The following is a 16,712-nucleotide window of genomic DNA, read 5'->3' as shown; positions in this document are numbered from 1 at the left end:
CAACGGCAAGACAATAGGCTTCCCTTGGTACTAGCAGAGAGCTTTCCACTCCAACATCACCGCCCTGTATTATTTATTCAACAAATACCCCTATATCCATTAAAGTTAGGGGTGAAATAGCTTAGAGGATTCAACACCCAACTTAACAAGGGATTTTGCATAGTGATTAGCCTTCTTATAAATGTAGACAAAATATTCATTATTACCCAATCCCACTGTAACTCCTTCACAATGACGTAACATGTCTTCAACAGCATTTAGTATCACCCAATCCCAGGCCCAGCAATTGGAAACAGAACACCACACAATCCAAGCAATATGGCATGAAACTAAGATATGAGGGCAATCCTCTTAAAAAACTTATACGCCATTGACTCACACATTAATCTTCCTCAAATCTAGCTCCTCTAGTACTTAGAAAGCACTTCGAAAGAACAGAATTTAAAATAACACACTAAAGAAAACTTTGGACTTTTGGAGGGACGTGGTATATCCGAATAGTCTAAGAGATGTGCGCTATCCTTACTCTTCAAATTTACTATATTTATCATATTTTCCTTTTGAACATCATGTTGGACCTGAAGCAATAAATACAACAATACAAAAGCAATATATCGCAATAAACCCACAATAATAGACAACAATCAACAATCAACAACGCAAAAAAAATAAAGCATATTAAAATTTATGTGAAAAACCCTCCAATGTAAAAAAAAAAATCACAAACTACCAGAAAAATCTCCACTATCAAATAATGGATATACAAAGTTCTTCTCTAGCTAAAACTAGAGCTAATCAATAACTAGAAAGACAATTGGAGAAATCTTACCAAATAAGTAACTCAATAAATACACCTTGGATTTGTTCCTAGAGAGCTTCAAACTTGATCTTCACAGTTTATAATGTAAAACTCTAAATCATAAACTTATTGATAAAGTTTCAGCTCAATCGGACCACGGATCAATTTTCGTTCAACCAACTCTCCTTTCTTTTTTTTCTCTCTATTTTACTAGCTTTTCTTCTTTCTTTTCTTGGTTTTGCCACACCACCTTAAAATAATCTCACCTCTTTTTATTAAGTAGCTAGGGCTCTATGTAAAAAGAAAGACTAAAGCTCATGACCTTTGATTGGTCTAAAACCAATTACATAGGGCTGAACCCCATTTTCCTAACAATCTCCTCTTCTAGACCAATTAGGAGGAGATTCATCACCATAACAATTTCATTTGAAACTTATCTTAATTAAAGAACTCATTCCAGCAAAGTTATTACTAATCATGCATTATTAGGGTTCAAATTAATAGGGCCTATGGGGTAAAAGTCCAAGTTCCATAAAAATGTAACCTGTTTGAAAACATTTTTGTAACTAGAAAAGAAAGGTCATACCAATTATTTTTTTTTGGATCAATTAGCATTTGAAAATTACAGCTTTAAAGAAACTTATTCATGTAATGTCATTTCAGTCGGTAAATAGTAAGATAGAGAATTTAAAGGTAAATTAAGAATTAAAAAAAGAAAAAAGGGAGAGATCATCTTTCTAACAAAATAAAATTAAAAAAAAAAAAACCCAAGTTTTAACGAACAATGACCAATTGCTAGCCAATTCAAGAATGAACGAATCAGCAATGGACTTTGTGAGAGGAAAAATAAATAATAAAGGCCCAATCAAAGATCTAAAGTTGCCCAAACTATTTCTACAATCAAAACAAAAGGCAAACCATTCATTTAATACAGTATAAAAGGGCGTTTTCCGGGGTTGTCCCTCTCTTTCCCCTTCCCTCAAACCCGACTACTGTTAGTACGGCAAAATCCACCGTAGATCCATCGAACAATGGTTGGGGTTTTTGAAGTTGGCGCAGTCCCATTTAACCCCGACGGCTGGGGGCCACCCGACTCCACCACCGTTAGCACGCCGACGACCACCACGACCACCCTCCCTCACCATAGCGCCATCCTCTGATCTTTCTCCTAGTTATTTTTTCCTTTCCCTCTAGCTGGCCCCTGACCGGATCCATCGGCATTCGATCTCAGATTCTTTTCAATAGAGACTCTGTTTCCAAGGAATCAGTCATTTCTGAACCACCAACTCAATCTCTTCCAAGTAGGGGCTGACCTGCGTTGCATCTCCAGAGCAAAGACACCGAACGAGGGGGGAGTGGGGGCTTGTGCTCATAAAAAAAGCCTGCACCACCAAGCTACAGCCGCTCTGTTGACTAGAAGAGTCTACTTTTCAGTCAAGTCGCTTGAGCCTTCACTCAGCAGAAGATGTAAGATGGAGAGGCTAACTTCACCGATCTGTTTAGTCCCATTAAAATTCAACAAAAATATGCAATATTTTTTACAAAGGTAATTACTTGTGTTGAACTGGTGATTGTAATGGATTGATGACTGATTTGAGATTAAATTTGAGTTTGTTAAGGCTAGATTGAGGTTGATGTCAAGTTTTTTTGGGGGGCTTTCAATTTTTTTATTTTGATTTTCTAACAAAAAAATGGAACAGTGGCAATAATAGTCCGTTAAGATCGCTATTCGCTGCTACAATATTTTTTTGCGGCGGTCACACTCTGATATCTATAAGATTCAAGTTCTCACCTGATATTTTTCAAATAACAATGGCAGGTGGTGGTGTTACCGCAAAATTACGGCTATTACACCACAACTGCACCGCTCTTTGAATCCATGCTTGTAAGTAATAATGAAAAGAAAAGTCTAAACCTGAAAGGTGAAAGGTGGTGTTAAGATGGAAGGAAAGAAATTGATCAAATGGTTTTTCTTTTGAATAACACACCACACAGTCATTATCATTTTTATATGTCAAATTGCATGACTCGATCATCAAATTAACTAAATAATTTTTAGGCTTTCTATAAACACTTAATTAATTAGGGTTATATCCTTCCAACAACAAGAAAAGGAGGCCGGTGGAGTTATATCCTTAAATAATGTTGATTTTTTTTTTTAATTTTTTGATTGAAAATAAATAAAAAAAATTTAAATTATAATTCGAAATTGAACCCTACAAATTTTCATGTGGTCCTACGTGTGAAAGATTCTATGATTTTTCACATCCCAATCAAAACGAATAATATATGTTTAACTATTTTTTTAACTCGTACAATGTACGGGATTTTTTATTAAATTTTTCATAATTTTAGATTTATTTTTTAATTATTTATCTAATATATAATAATATATTTATAAATGCTAAGTTACAATTAAATAATAATTTATACATAATATATTATAAATGATATTGTTCATCTAAAAAAAATCTAAATTTTTGTAAATTTTTAAAAATTATAAAAATCTTTTTTTCATTAAAAAATATATTCTTCAATTTATTTGTTAAATACTAAAAATTTTGCTACTGTTTTTTTCTTATTTTATAAAAAATCAAGAATCAATATTTAAATAGTTAAAATTAATAATTATTTTTATCATAATGTTGATTAAGTGGTGTATATATATTTGGTTGAACAACAAATCACAATTATTAATTTTGTTATAATTATTTGCTTTTTATTAGTTATTATTTTTTACATACTTCAAGTAATTATTACACAAACATATTGGGTTAACAATTATTTCTATATATGTCAACAAAATAAAGTTATTTTTTAGATAAAAGGGAAACAATAATTATTTATATTATGCTTAAAAAAAATTTTAAAATATTTTTTATTTTTAATCATTTTTAATATAATTGATAGTATTTTTTGTGAGTTAGATATGGTAGTGATTATCATTATTCTCATATTATTCATTGTAGACAAAGAAATTCAATAATAAAAAGTATAAAAAAAAGAAATAGTGAATATAAATTTACATATTAATTTGTCAAAATTAAATATATACAATAATAAAAGAAAATATGTTAATAAATTAATAGAGAATAAAAACATTGAAGAAATGAATAAAAAAAATAAATATATAATAAAAAAGTTAATTATAATCAATTTAAGAAAAATTTAAAAAAAAAAGTTATGGACTAAAGAGAAACAAATAAATTAACCAAATATATAATACAAAAATATTTAAATTAGAACATAAATAAAATATTATTTTTTTAAAGCAAAAACGTATTTTTATCAAACTTTTTTAACAACATTCAAATCTCTCGTATTTTCATATAAAGATGTAAGCTTTTATTACTTTAAAAATAAATACTTTTTAGTCAATAATTCATTAACTTATCTAAAATTATTAAATTTAAATAATCTATTAAATAATTTTTAATAGATTTTGATTTGAATTTAAATAATTATCTAAAAATATTAAATTTAAATAATTTATTAAATAGACTTTATTTGACAGAAGATAAAATTTTATTAAGTATAAATATTTGGAACTACCATTAAATTTATAAAAAAAAAGATAAATTTTTTTGAGCAATTGGAGTAATTGGATAAAGTTTGAGTAATGTTCATGTTCTAAAAGTTCATTGTTTTATGTGAACATGATTGGTTAAATAGATAAGGATTGAATATTTTGTTTAAAAAATTTAAATTTGATTTTCGTTATTAATAATAATTTTTTAATAAACAATCTATAAATGCAAAATAAATAATCGTTAAAACTAGTGATGTGCATGAGATAATTTTCCATCACTTAAACTTTAATAAAAACCATTATTTCATGTAACTAACTACTCAATTACTATTCAAAAGCATATCAAGATTATTTTGCTCTTCAACTCTTAATCATATAGATTATATATTAATACATACAAGAACTGGTGCAAGCGTTGGAATATAAACTAATTAACTATATTTCTTAGCCAACGAGTTGCCTTAATATTATCAGTCAAGAAACAGCCTGCACCAGTAAATATCAAAGAATTCACGAGATAATCAAACCAAACAAATGATGATAAAACTAACAAACAAACAAATAGTATTTACAAACAATACCAAACTGATTTCGCCAAATGTACCTCCTGAAAAAATTAATGATTCTGCATTGTGCTTTTCTATCTAAGAACTGATGACTTGGTCTTGAGTCAGACTATAATATTTTGTCAAAATCACAAAAAGAAAATGAAAATCGGTAAATTTCAATTAAAGTCGTGGCCTATCAAGTTTTTTTTTTTTTTAGTTATAAAGTGGCTAACGAACTTGATAATTTATTTATTTATTATTATTATTATTATTATTTATCTTTTTTTTAAGAATATTATTTTATGCATCTCATTGCATGACTAAATATAGTTTTTGTTCCTTTTACAGACACTTGATAATCCTGACCAAAAAAAACAAAAACACTTGATAATTAATTAGCTAGGTTTATTTCCTTCATTCAAAGAAAAGAGGAGGGATTTATATCCTTAAATAATGAATTTTTAAAGTTTTTTATTCAAAATAAATTAATTAAAAAGCACATTAGAATTGAAAATTGAACCCTATACACATATTGGCAAGTCATATTTTTTTAGTTTATGTGAAAGCTTCCATGATTTTTTTCATTACAATGGAAACACAAACACATATAATATATATATATATATATATTCAAAATGAGATAATTTTTCTTCACCTAAACTTTTTTCAACAAAAAAAATTATTAGCAGTTAATCTAACTACTCCACTCTTTTAAGATTGGAAAGCATATCTAAATATTATATATTAATACCTAGAAGAACTGGTGCAAGTGTTCCAATATAAAATAATTAATATTCATTTTCTTTACCATATTTAATGTGTTAAATTTACAATTTTAATCAATTTCTTTACCATAAAGAAAATACAAAACAATATCCAAATCACATAAAATAACACCACACAGAAATTTATTTATTCTCAAATTAAAGTGCATGATATGCCACAGCGCTATGCATGCAGTTTACATGTTTATTGTAATTATATCTTATTTAAAATTATTAGGTCTAATTAATGTAAATTTAAGTTATAAGCCTATCTTTGTATTTTGAGATAAGGGCTAAAATTTTAACTCTACTTAAGATGATAAGCTATATTTATCACCAAATTTTCAATAAGTGCAATATTAACACTACTAGTTTGTGACCCTTGCAATACATGAATTATTCTATTTATTTAAATATGTGTTTACACTGTAAAATTTATATTTTTCTTACAATTATATCTAAGTTTAAAATTTTATGAAAAATATAAAATATAAATATATATTCAATTAACATGTCATAAGAATATTAAACTTTGCTATTATTATCTTGATCAAAGTGTTGAAAATAAATGTGAAAAATAAGAGATATTAGATATGGATCAAAAAGTGAAAAAACATTGAATATAAATATAATATTGGTTTTTTAGGAAAACATAAATATTGAATGATCAATTAAATAATAAAAGAAGTATCCACATACTTTTACTAAATTATGATTTTAATCAAAATATTAAAAAATAAATCAAGAAATGTATGACAAACAAAAAAATTTTTGAATAAAACTAATGTCAGAAGAAGAAATCATCTAAATAAAATAAACAATAAAATTATGAAAACAATATAAATCTTAAAGGAAAATAGAATACGGAAAAAAATGATGTAGAACAAATTATTAATTATTAATAGACTTAAAGTGATATATGTTTTTTTAATTTAAAAAATAATAATAAAGTATTTCAAAATTAAAAAAAAGTGATATATGTGATTTTAAATTTAGGAAAAATAATTTTGTTTTAATTATGTCTTTTTTCATATTTATAGTAAAAAAATCAATAATTTAATTTGCTTTTAAATTTTCAATATTTAATTAAAGATTAGTTACTTGGTTAATGAATATTTTGTCATGTATTATTATCTTCTTATTTATGTAATGTCAATCTAACCCCAAACTAAAGTTTAAATTCACCATCTATATAAAAAATATTAATTTCATCTATTTTAGTCTTAATTATTTTTTGAAGGAATTTTATATATCATAGGACATATGAAAACATTAAAACATTATTATTGTAATGCGAATAAAATATAACTACAAGTATTATATGTTATTATTGACTTATAATCTTATTTAACTTATTAAATAAAGTCTTTTTTATAACTCTTAACTTAATTTATACACTTAAAAATAATTTAAAATGAATGTTGATTATATATTTATTTTACACGATGAAATTATAACAATGCATATCTTTCATGCATGCATTTAGTTTTATTGACTATCATACAAAAATCAATTAATTTAAAATAAAATATTGAAAACATATATTACAAATATAATAATAAAAATGCACTATTTAAATATATTCATGCTTTACATAACATATAATAATAAATAAATAAATAAATGAAGTCCAAAGGTTTAAAATTGTTTTACAATGTACTTATATAGTTTAAATGCAAGATAAATAATATTTACATGTTTTATATAAAAAATACTTAGGTTAATTTTAAATGAGATTTTATTTTTATTTTTCATTGGAATGATCTCAATAATCTTATCTCACTTAAATGATTATAAAGATTATAAATTATTTAACATAAAAAATTTGGATAAATATAATTTTTTATGATTTGAAATATCTTTTAAATTTAAATAATATGATTATTTAGTGATCAATTACAATTAAAGAACTATCCTATGTGTCAATAGTATAGATTGTCTGCATAAGATTACATGCAAGCAAACCTTATCAAATAAGCATATATGCTGTAATATAATATTATATATAATTTGATTTAAAAAAATAGATACAAGTCTAAAAGAATTTGAATAAATAAACAGTTACAAAATAAAATTTAAAATTAAAATAATAAGGGAAAAATATATAAAATAGTTATTGTGGTAATTTTCAATGCTCTAAAAAAAATTGTACCTTAAGGGGAAAACCACAAAGCTAACATATTCTCAACCAAACTGACAGCAAGATTTTACCTGATAATACGGAAATACAAATTAATTTTGTTTGAGCCTCAAGGACAATAATATTAATTTTAATTCTTAATTATTCACTTCTAATGGATTTTGTAAATTATTTTACGTCATCTTCTTTACCAAATTAAAACCTATTTCATATTTGATGTGCTAAATTTACATTTTTAATCTATTTCTTTACCATAAAGAAAAATACAAAATAATATCCAAATCACATAAAATAACACCACACATAAATTTATTTATTCTCAAATTAAAGTGCAGGATATGCCACTGCGCTATGCATGCAGTTTACATGTTTATTGTAGTTTAATAATAAGAAAAAAAGCATTGCTTCCATGAAGGAAGCACAATTTTATTTAGTGGATACAGCACACACACAGATAAAGCACGGACAATCCTTGTAATTCCCAAATTGTGCCCAAGTGGAGTTTTGAGTATTTTCTCAGTTCGTGATCTTCTCTTCTTTGGTTTCAAAGTGGAAGTTGTAGTAATTAGAACCAGTGAAGGTGCCGCCTTGCACTTCAGTCGTAACAGTGGCTCCATTATAAAGAGTGTCTCTTTGCATGAATGTGAAGGGAACATCACACTTACCATTTGTTGCAATTAGATGTACCGTCACCTTAGTCATTGGAGGCACAGTAACTTTGTGGACAACTTCCACAACAGAGGTTGATGTCGTGGTCTCTCCCCACTCGGTAGTTGATTGAACTTCACCGGATAATTCAACTTTTCCCTCAAAAATGAGTGGAAGGCCGACGTCGAAGGTGGTTTTCATACCTAACTTTAGCGAAAACATAGTCTTCCACGAACTAGTCTTGGTATCTGTGTAGGAAAGTTTCACGTCTAAAGTGCTAGATTGCTGGGTATAGTTATCTGCAGAATTCTTGGCAACAAGGAGGACTCTTTCGTCGTAGACCCTAGAATTATCAAGATCATATTTGACATTATAAATGTCCCTTGTCAAGACAGGCTCCTCCACCGTTAGCTGGGCCTCTTTGGTCACACTAGGGACGGCTGCATTAAGGCAGTTCGTCTTTCCCTCGGTTGTGAGGCGCTTGCAGAAATTATTGTTGCCCAAGTTAAGAAGACCAATTGTCGTATTGTTAACTATGACGGGGCGAAACAAGGTGTCCTTGTTGTTACTGCTGACGTCATTAGAATCCGCCCAAATCCAATTTGGGCTGCGCCTCCAAAATTTATCGGAAGAAATGGTCTTGATGCGGACGTCTCCATCATTAGTGTTGAAAACCTCGCATGGCACGGATGAATCACCAATATCATTAGTTGAAAACTGCAAATATGGGTAACCCTGGATCTGACGAAGACACAGATACTGATCATTATCTCCTTTGAATGCTACGTACCTAGGGAGAATCACCAACGACTGCCAATCAATAATTGTGAAGATGTCGAGGCTATTATGATCATAGACTTTGTAATTTGCCAACACGCAGCGAGCAAATTTTTGATTGTTAAACCGCCATAAGCATAAATAGCATCCTGATTGGACGTCCATAATTCGAACCGTATTTGTTGCAGGGTCTACAGAGATAGGCTTGAACAACGTGCACGACTCCTTGGATTGGTCTTCCTCCGGCTTGACGGCGGTTGCAGTAATCCAGTATTGCTCCGCTGGATTTCCAGTGATTGAAAGATTTTTGGTTCGTACCCAATATTTATTGTTTTGACAGCTCCTTATGTGCACCAAGCCATTAGTGCTAGCAGTCTCCACTTCGAATCTTGCATATGGACTCACAGCCTGGGTTTCCATGAACCGGATATACCCATTAGACTCCCCATCATCATGGATGTAGCCCAAGTAATCGATCTTGTCATTGGATTTGAGGACGATATACCTTGGCAATGCCAATGTTAAGGCCAAAGCCATGTTTCGCTAGCTCTTTGAATTTGCTCTCTTGGTGTTTTTCACTCTTGTGCTTGCTTATCACAACCACCTACGTTACCTATTTATATCCAAAATTTCTTTATTCCTTTGGAATTGGATGATAGCGGAGCGTGCATGTGATTATGTGAAACATGTGCATCAATTCCGACCATTAACACTTCATTATCCTTTTTTTTTTTTTTTAAATTTCTTTGCTCTGCATTTATTCCGGAGCCTTGCACCAAAACAAAAAATACGTTTTCAATTATTTTAATTCGATGGACCAAATTTTATGAAAGTACCCAAAAGAATTGTGCCGAAAGAAATAGAAGCATAAAACGCATACAAATTTACTCACATTCTATTATAATAATTTACAATTAGGTAAAGTTGAACATCCTTTCTCTGATTTTCTAAATTTTATAATAAAATAATTATTTTTTACGTTAAAAGCAATTAAAGATGGTTTAGAAGCTCTGAACGCCACCACCTGATTCTAGGCCATTCCAATTCTAATTCATTAAAAGCTATGCATAAAGAATAGGAAAAAAAATTTCCCTCTATATTTTTGTTTTCAAACTGTTCGGTAGCATGAGCTCCGGTGCCAACCTTGGAGCAGCTACGCTTGCATACAACACCCATGTAGTGGTTGCATGTGTCCCTTTTACTTGTCTTCTAACCCATCCTTTTTTGTTGTTTTCTATTGCTGGTTGTCCAAGATTTACTTGTTTCTATTTTGCTTATGTCTATAATTAACAATAGAGCTAATTTTCAAGATTTTGTATAATTAAATTTGGTGATTATAATTTTGGAAATGGAGATGATTAATTGAAAGACAGAATATAATAACTTAATAATTATGAAATTACCAACTAGAAAGATGCTTTTTTAGGGGTTTTGAAATGATGATGTTGGATTGTTTAAGTTTTTTATTTATTTTGATTAATAATACATCAAATATTAATCACTTATACATTAATATCTCAAAATTTATTTTTTAAGAATAAAAACACTTTTTTTAATTAAAAACACTAAGTATTTTTTATGAGTATTTTAAAAAACGTATAACATATTTTCCTTAGACTATATCCTCAAATAATGTTGATTTTTTTGAGGTTTTTGATTGAAAGTAAATAAAAAAATTTTAAATTGTAATTCAAAATTGAACCCTACAAATTATTGACAAGTCCTACGTCATGGGGTCCTACGTGTGAAAGATTCCACGATTTTTCGCATCCCAATCGAAACGAATAATTAACATAATATTATTTTTGAGGAAACGACGTGATCCCTTTTTGATGATTAAGTAAGATAATATTTCGAGATGATAATATTTAATATTTAATATTTATTATATATTTGTCACCTGTCGCCCTTACGGACAAAATGACAGACCAATAATTAACTACCTCCGTTGTTCTCTATAATATTTATGGTTAATAATTTAATATATTCATCATGTGTGAATTATCTCATCCAGAATGGTCAAGTAGTGGAAGCAGCTTCTATAGGTGTACACGGGGTCATTGAGGCTTGTATTATTGAGGCGATTGCAGCAACCAAAGCTCTAGATGTAGCTCTACAAATGGGATTCAGACAGATCGTTATGGAAGGGGACTCTTGGATAATCCTAAAGCCTCTACAACAGAAAAATGAAGTTTTGTGCAATATAAGTGCATTCATACAAGATAGTAAAGAATATATCAAAAAGAATGATTTATGTCAGATTTGGCACACAAAAGGAGAAGGTAACAAAGCAGCCCATACCCTGGCTAAACATGGTCCACAGGTTGAAGAGGACATGCACCCGATTGATGAGTTTCCTGAATTTTTAACTCTAACCGTATTGATGGACATTAATCAGTTAAATCAATGAAGTTCTACTAGTTTGAATTAAAAAAAAAAAAAAAAACAGCTAGCAAACCATATATAACAACAAAATTTCCTTTGTCCTGGGTTGAAATATGATAGTACTGATGTATAGAATTCATATATATATATATATATATATATCATGTTATATATAGAAAAGAAAATTCGAAATCATTTAGAGATGTAGATTTTGAAATATTATCTCCGTCCTCCGGAATAGAGATGAAGAGATCATCTCGATAGTTAGGCATCCTGACGTTTGGTTTGTTATGCGAGTTCTTGGAGAAATTTGATAAATTTTGAATATTATTCATATTCTAAAAGTTCATTGTTTTATGTCAACGTGATTGGTTAAGTAGATAAAGATTGAATATTTTGTTTGAAAATTTTAAATTTGATTTTCATTATCAACATATTTTTTAATAACATCTATAAATTCAAAATAAGTCATCGTTAAAACCTGAATCAGTTAAACTTTAAAAAAAAATATTCATTACTTCATGTAACTAAGTACTCACTAAATTAATATTCAAAAGCATATCAAGATTATTTTGCTCTTCAACTCTTAATCATAACAGATTATATATTAATACATACAAGAACTGGTGCAAGCGTTCGAATATAAACTAATTACCAATATTTCTTAGCCAACGAGTTGCCTTAATATTATAAGTAAAGAAACATCCTGCACCAGTAAGTATCAAGAATTCAAGAGATCATCAGACCAAACAAATGATGATAAAACAAACAAACAAACAAATAGTACTTACAGACAATACCAAACTGATTTCGCCAAATGTACCTCTTGAGAAAATTAATTATTCTGCATTGTATTTAATCTAACTAACTACTCCACTCTTTTAAGATTGGAAAGCATATCTAAATATTATATATTAATACCTAGAAGAACTGGTGCAAGTGTTCCAATATGAAATAATTAATATTCGTTTTCTGATAGAAACTAATTAAAAATAAATTTTATTTAATTTTGATTTAATTAAAAATATAAAAATGTTTTAAATATATATATAAATTAATTGAGCAGGACATGCCTGAGTTTGAGATTTAACGTTTGGTAGAAGTGCTAACCAAACCTAGTTGGGCTTGAACAGTTTTAATACAGACAAAAAGAGAATGAAAATGAAGGATTTTTTTTTCTCAATTAGGGGAAGGAATACATTAATCTACTATTTGAATCAAATGTTGGAGTGCAAAAAGGATGTGTTAGAGTCTTGCATTTAAGTAGTATCTTTAATTTTTTTTTAATCATAAGAAAATTTTAAATTCTCATTTTTAGTTGCAAATATTTCAGTGATTAATGAAATTATTTGTGATTTTTCAAATTGAAAAGTTTTAATTTCTATCTAATATGAAAATGGTTGTAATTCTATCATACATGGAAATTCAAAAACACTTAGCATTTGATTCAGTAATTTGATGCATGATTATTTTACTCATTGTAGGATTTGGATCTCTCATTCCTCAATAAAAAGAAAAGAAAAGCTTAATCTACTTGTCTATAGTATTAATCAGAGTGAACTGAAACTGAAAATAATTATACATGTAAAGATATATATATATATATATATGTTTATATAAGATATATTCATTGCACTTCTATGAAATGGATATAAAAAATACTTGATTCTAACTTGCTTGCGAGTTTATGTTTGCTGCAATGATGCTTTTATATTATTATTTCTTTAAAAATTGGGATAAATCAAAATGGTTATTCATAAGATCATCATAAGGAAAACCCTTGTCCTAAACTTAATGAAATTTAATGAAATTGATTTTTTGGACCAAAACTGTTGACTTGGATCAACGTCATGTAGGTTGCCTCCAATGTTGCCTTCGATGGCAAACTTAATAAAAGCTTGTGGGTCAGTTTATTCATCAATGGTTGGCCCAATCCAATACCTTTTATGCATATTTTTTTTAAAAGCTTTTTTATGAGTATTTTTTATTTATTATTAGTGAAATTTTTAAATTTTATATCAGTATTAAAAATTATTGTGTATTTTTTAATTATATTATTTTTTATTTTTAAATATAACATAATCCCATGCCATTAGATCTTCAGCATTCTCAAGTCACAAAAATTAGATTAATAATCAACGGTAGGCGATGTTCGTTTAAAATGTCATATAAAGTATGATAATCTAATTACAAGGTCGTTTTGGTATTAATAACATCAATCCAACTTTCTATAAAAACTTAGCCAATCAAAGACAATTTTGTACCTAACAATTCAACTGTTCTAAAAGGAAAAACAATTGATAACTTTATAATTAGATTCAGAAAAAAATTAGGCTAAACGAACCAGAATGATACGATGGCGGTGTAAAATAAATTTTAGAATTAAATAATGAGGAAAATAAATAAAACAGTTAGCAGAGAAAATTTTGAATGCTCCAAAAAAGTCATATCTAAAAGGGAAAAACCATAAAACTAACGTGTTCTCAACCAAATTCACAGCATGTTTTGACATGATAATACTAATTAATTTTGTTTTACCACCAAGGACAATAATTATTAATATCAATTTTAATTCTTAATTACCCTCTTCTAATGGATTTTCTAAATTATTTTACTTCATTTTTTTACCAGATTTTAATCTATTTCATATTTAAGTTGCTAAATTTACAATGTTAAGCTTCATTTCATTTTAATCTATTTCTCTACCATAAAAGACAAATACAAGACAATCTCCAAAAATCATAAAGCTCACACCACACATGAATTTATTTATTCTCAAATTAAGTACATGAGATGCCACAGGGCTATGCATACAGTTTACATTTTAATTATAGATTAATAATAAGAAAACAGACATTGATTCCATGAAGGAAGCACGATTTTTTTAGTGGATGCACACAAACACAACACACACAACTTTTGTAATACCCTACTTTCTCAACTCAGGCGATCTTCTCTTCTTTGACATGAAAGTCGAAGTTGTAGTAATTTGAACCAATGTAAGTGCCACCTAACATTTTAGCTATGGTAGTGCCGTAGTGGTTCCATCATAAAGAGTGTCCCTTTGAATGAATGAGAAGGGAACATCACACTTACCGTTTGTTGCAATTAGATACACTGTCACCTTAGTCATTGCAGGCACAACAACTTTGTTTACAACCTCCACAAGAATGGTCGATGTGTAGCTCTCTCCCCACTCCAGACCTTTCTCAATTTCACCATATAATTCAATCCTTCCTTTACCAATTTTGGGAATGGGAGCGTTGACGGTGGCTTTCACACCTAACCTTAGTGTTGACATAGTTTCCCAAGTACTAGTCTTAGTTTCTGTGTAGGAAAGCTTCACATCTAAAGTGGTGGATTGCTGAGTATAGTTACTGGCAGAATTATTGGCCACAAGAATGACTTTTTCGTCGTAGATCCTGGAACTTTCAAGATCATATCTGACATTATAAATGGTCCTTGTCATGACATACTCTTCCACCGTTAGTTGCGCCTCTGCGATAAGAGAGGCGACAGCTGCATTAAGGCAGTCCTTCTTTCCCTCAGCTGTCATGCGCTTGCAAAAATTTTTGTTGCCTAAACTGAGAAGACCTATTTTCTTATTGTCAACTTTGACGGGGCGAAACAAGATGTCGTTGTCGTTGGCGCTAGTGCCATTATAATCCGCCCAAATCCAATCGGGGCTGAGCCTCCAAAATTTACCGTTAGAAATGGACTTGATGCGGATTTTTCCCTCTTTAGTATCGAGAATCTCGCATGCCACAAGTGACACACCAATATCATCACTTTTAAACTGTAAATATGGGTGATCATCGATAGAACGAAGAAGCAGATATAAATTATTATCTCCTTTGAATGCCACGTACCTGGGCAGAATCAACAACGACTCCCAATCAATAACTGTGAAGAGATCACAGCTATTTTTATCATAACTATCGTAGTTTGACAACACGCTGCGAGTAAATGGTGGATCAGTATGCCATAAGCATAAATAGAATCCTGATTGAACTTGCATAATTCGGATCGTATTCGTTCCAGGGTCTACACAGATAGGCTTGAACAATGTGCACGACTCCTTGGATTGGTCTTCCTCCGGCTTGTTGGCGGTTGCTGTAATCCAGTACTCCTCATCTGGATTCCAAGTGATAGAAAGATTTTGGGTTCGTTCCCAACATTTGTTGTTTGGCCAGCTCCTTATGTACACCGAGCCATCTTTGCTAGCAGCCTCCACTTGAAATCTTGTAAATGGGCTCACAGCCTTTGTTTCCATGAAGCTGAGATACCCATATGCCTGCCCATCTTCGTGAATGTAGCCCAGGTAATCGTTCTGTATGGATCTGTGAACGATATACCTTGGCAATGCCAATGTCAATGCCAATGTCAATGCCATTTTCACTAGGTGATCTCTTTCTTTATACTATTTTTTTTTTTAAATAAAAATATATTCCAATAAAATATTAACAATCTTCCTTCTAATTCACTTTCTTCAAATTGAACGAGGAAGAAATGTTCTAATAACTCCACCCACCATCACTATACTTTCATTTGAAATGTTGTTTTCTCCGTAATTGAAATGCACCACTTTCTTTCTTTCTTTCTTTCAATTGTCGTTGCTTGTATAAAAAAATGGCCCAAAAATGGAAATTTTTATCTAGTGGTTAGTATTTAGTAACATATATAACAATTATTATTAATGTGGTCCCTAAATGGATCGATATTTAAATGGTATATAATTTAAGATTTCATTTTATCAGTTTGAACTTTAATTTTAAGATATATAATAATAATTATTAATGTGATCCCTAAGCTGATCGATATTTAAATTATATAGAATTTAAGATTTTATTTTAAAATTTTCATAAAAAATTATTTAATTAATAAAACTGCCTTCTTATTTGAATATTCATGGTAAATCAAATTATTTGGTTTTATCAAAAAAAAAAATTAGTATATGTTTTAGGCTCTGCATATTTCTATTGTAATTTAAATTACACAAATCACTAATCAGATTGATTAGAACCCACTTGTCATGGGAATGATCATAAAGATTTTTTAGATTTTTTTGATAATTTATTTCAAACAATAATAAGGCAAAACTCTTGTAAATTTACTAAGGTTC

The 16,712-nt window shown here is 29.1% G+C and overlaps 2 protein-coding genes across 2 annotated transcripts; both read right to left on the bottom strand.

The window, feature by feature from the left end:
• Positions 1-8,067: 8,067 nt before the first annotated feature.
• LOC111277573 (uncharacterized) lies at positions 8,068-9,796 on the bottom strand. Its single transcript, XM_022863991.2, has one exon. The coding sequence runs from the start codon at positions 9,740-9,742 to the stop codon at positions 8,297-8,299; it is 1,446 nt and encodes a 481-aa protein (XP_022719726.2). The 5' UTR covers positions 9,743-9,796; the 3' UTR covers positions 8,068-8,296.
• A 2,441-nt stretch (positions 9,797-12,237) lies between these two features.
• LOC111277569 (uncharacterized) lies at positions 12,238-15,983 on the bottom strand. Its single transcript, XM_089763449.1, has 2 exons — positions 14,687-15,983; positions 12,238-12,296 (listed from the first exon to the last, which is right to left on the bottom strand). Exons 1-2 carry the CDS (start codon positions 15,981-15,983, stop codon positions 12,238-12,240), a joined length of 1,356 nt encoding a protein of 451 aa, XP_089619575.1.
• Positions 15,984-16,712: the final 729 nt, after the last annotated feature.

The sequence above is a fragment of the Durio zibethinus genome, chromosome 7, assembly GCF_047325235.1.
Source record: "Durio zibethinus cultivar Kanyao isolate XHJ-2024 chromosome 7, ASM4732523v1, whole genome shotgun sequence".
NCBI classification, from domain to species: Eukaryota; Viridiplantae; Streptophyta; class Magnoliopsida; order Malvales; family Malvaceae; genus Durio; species Durio zibethinus.
The sequence above is the reverse complement of the archived record's forward strand: the minus strand, read 5'-3'. Positions and strand labels throughout refer to the sequence as shown.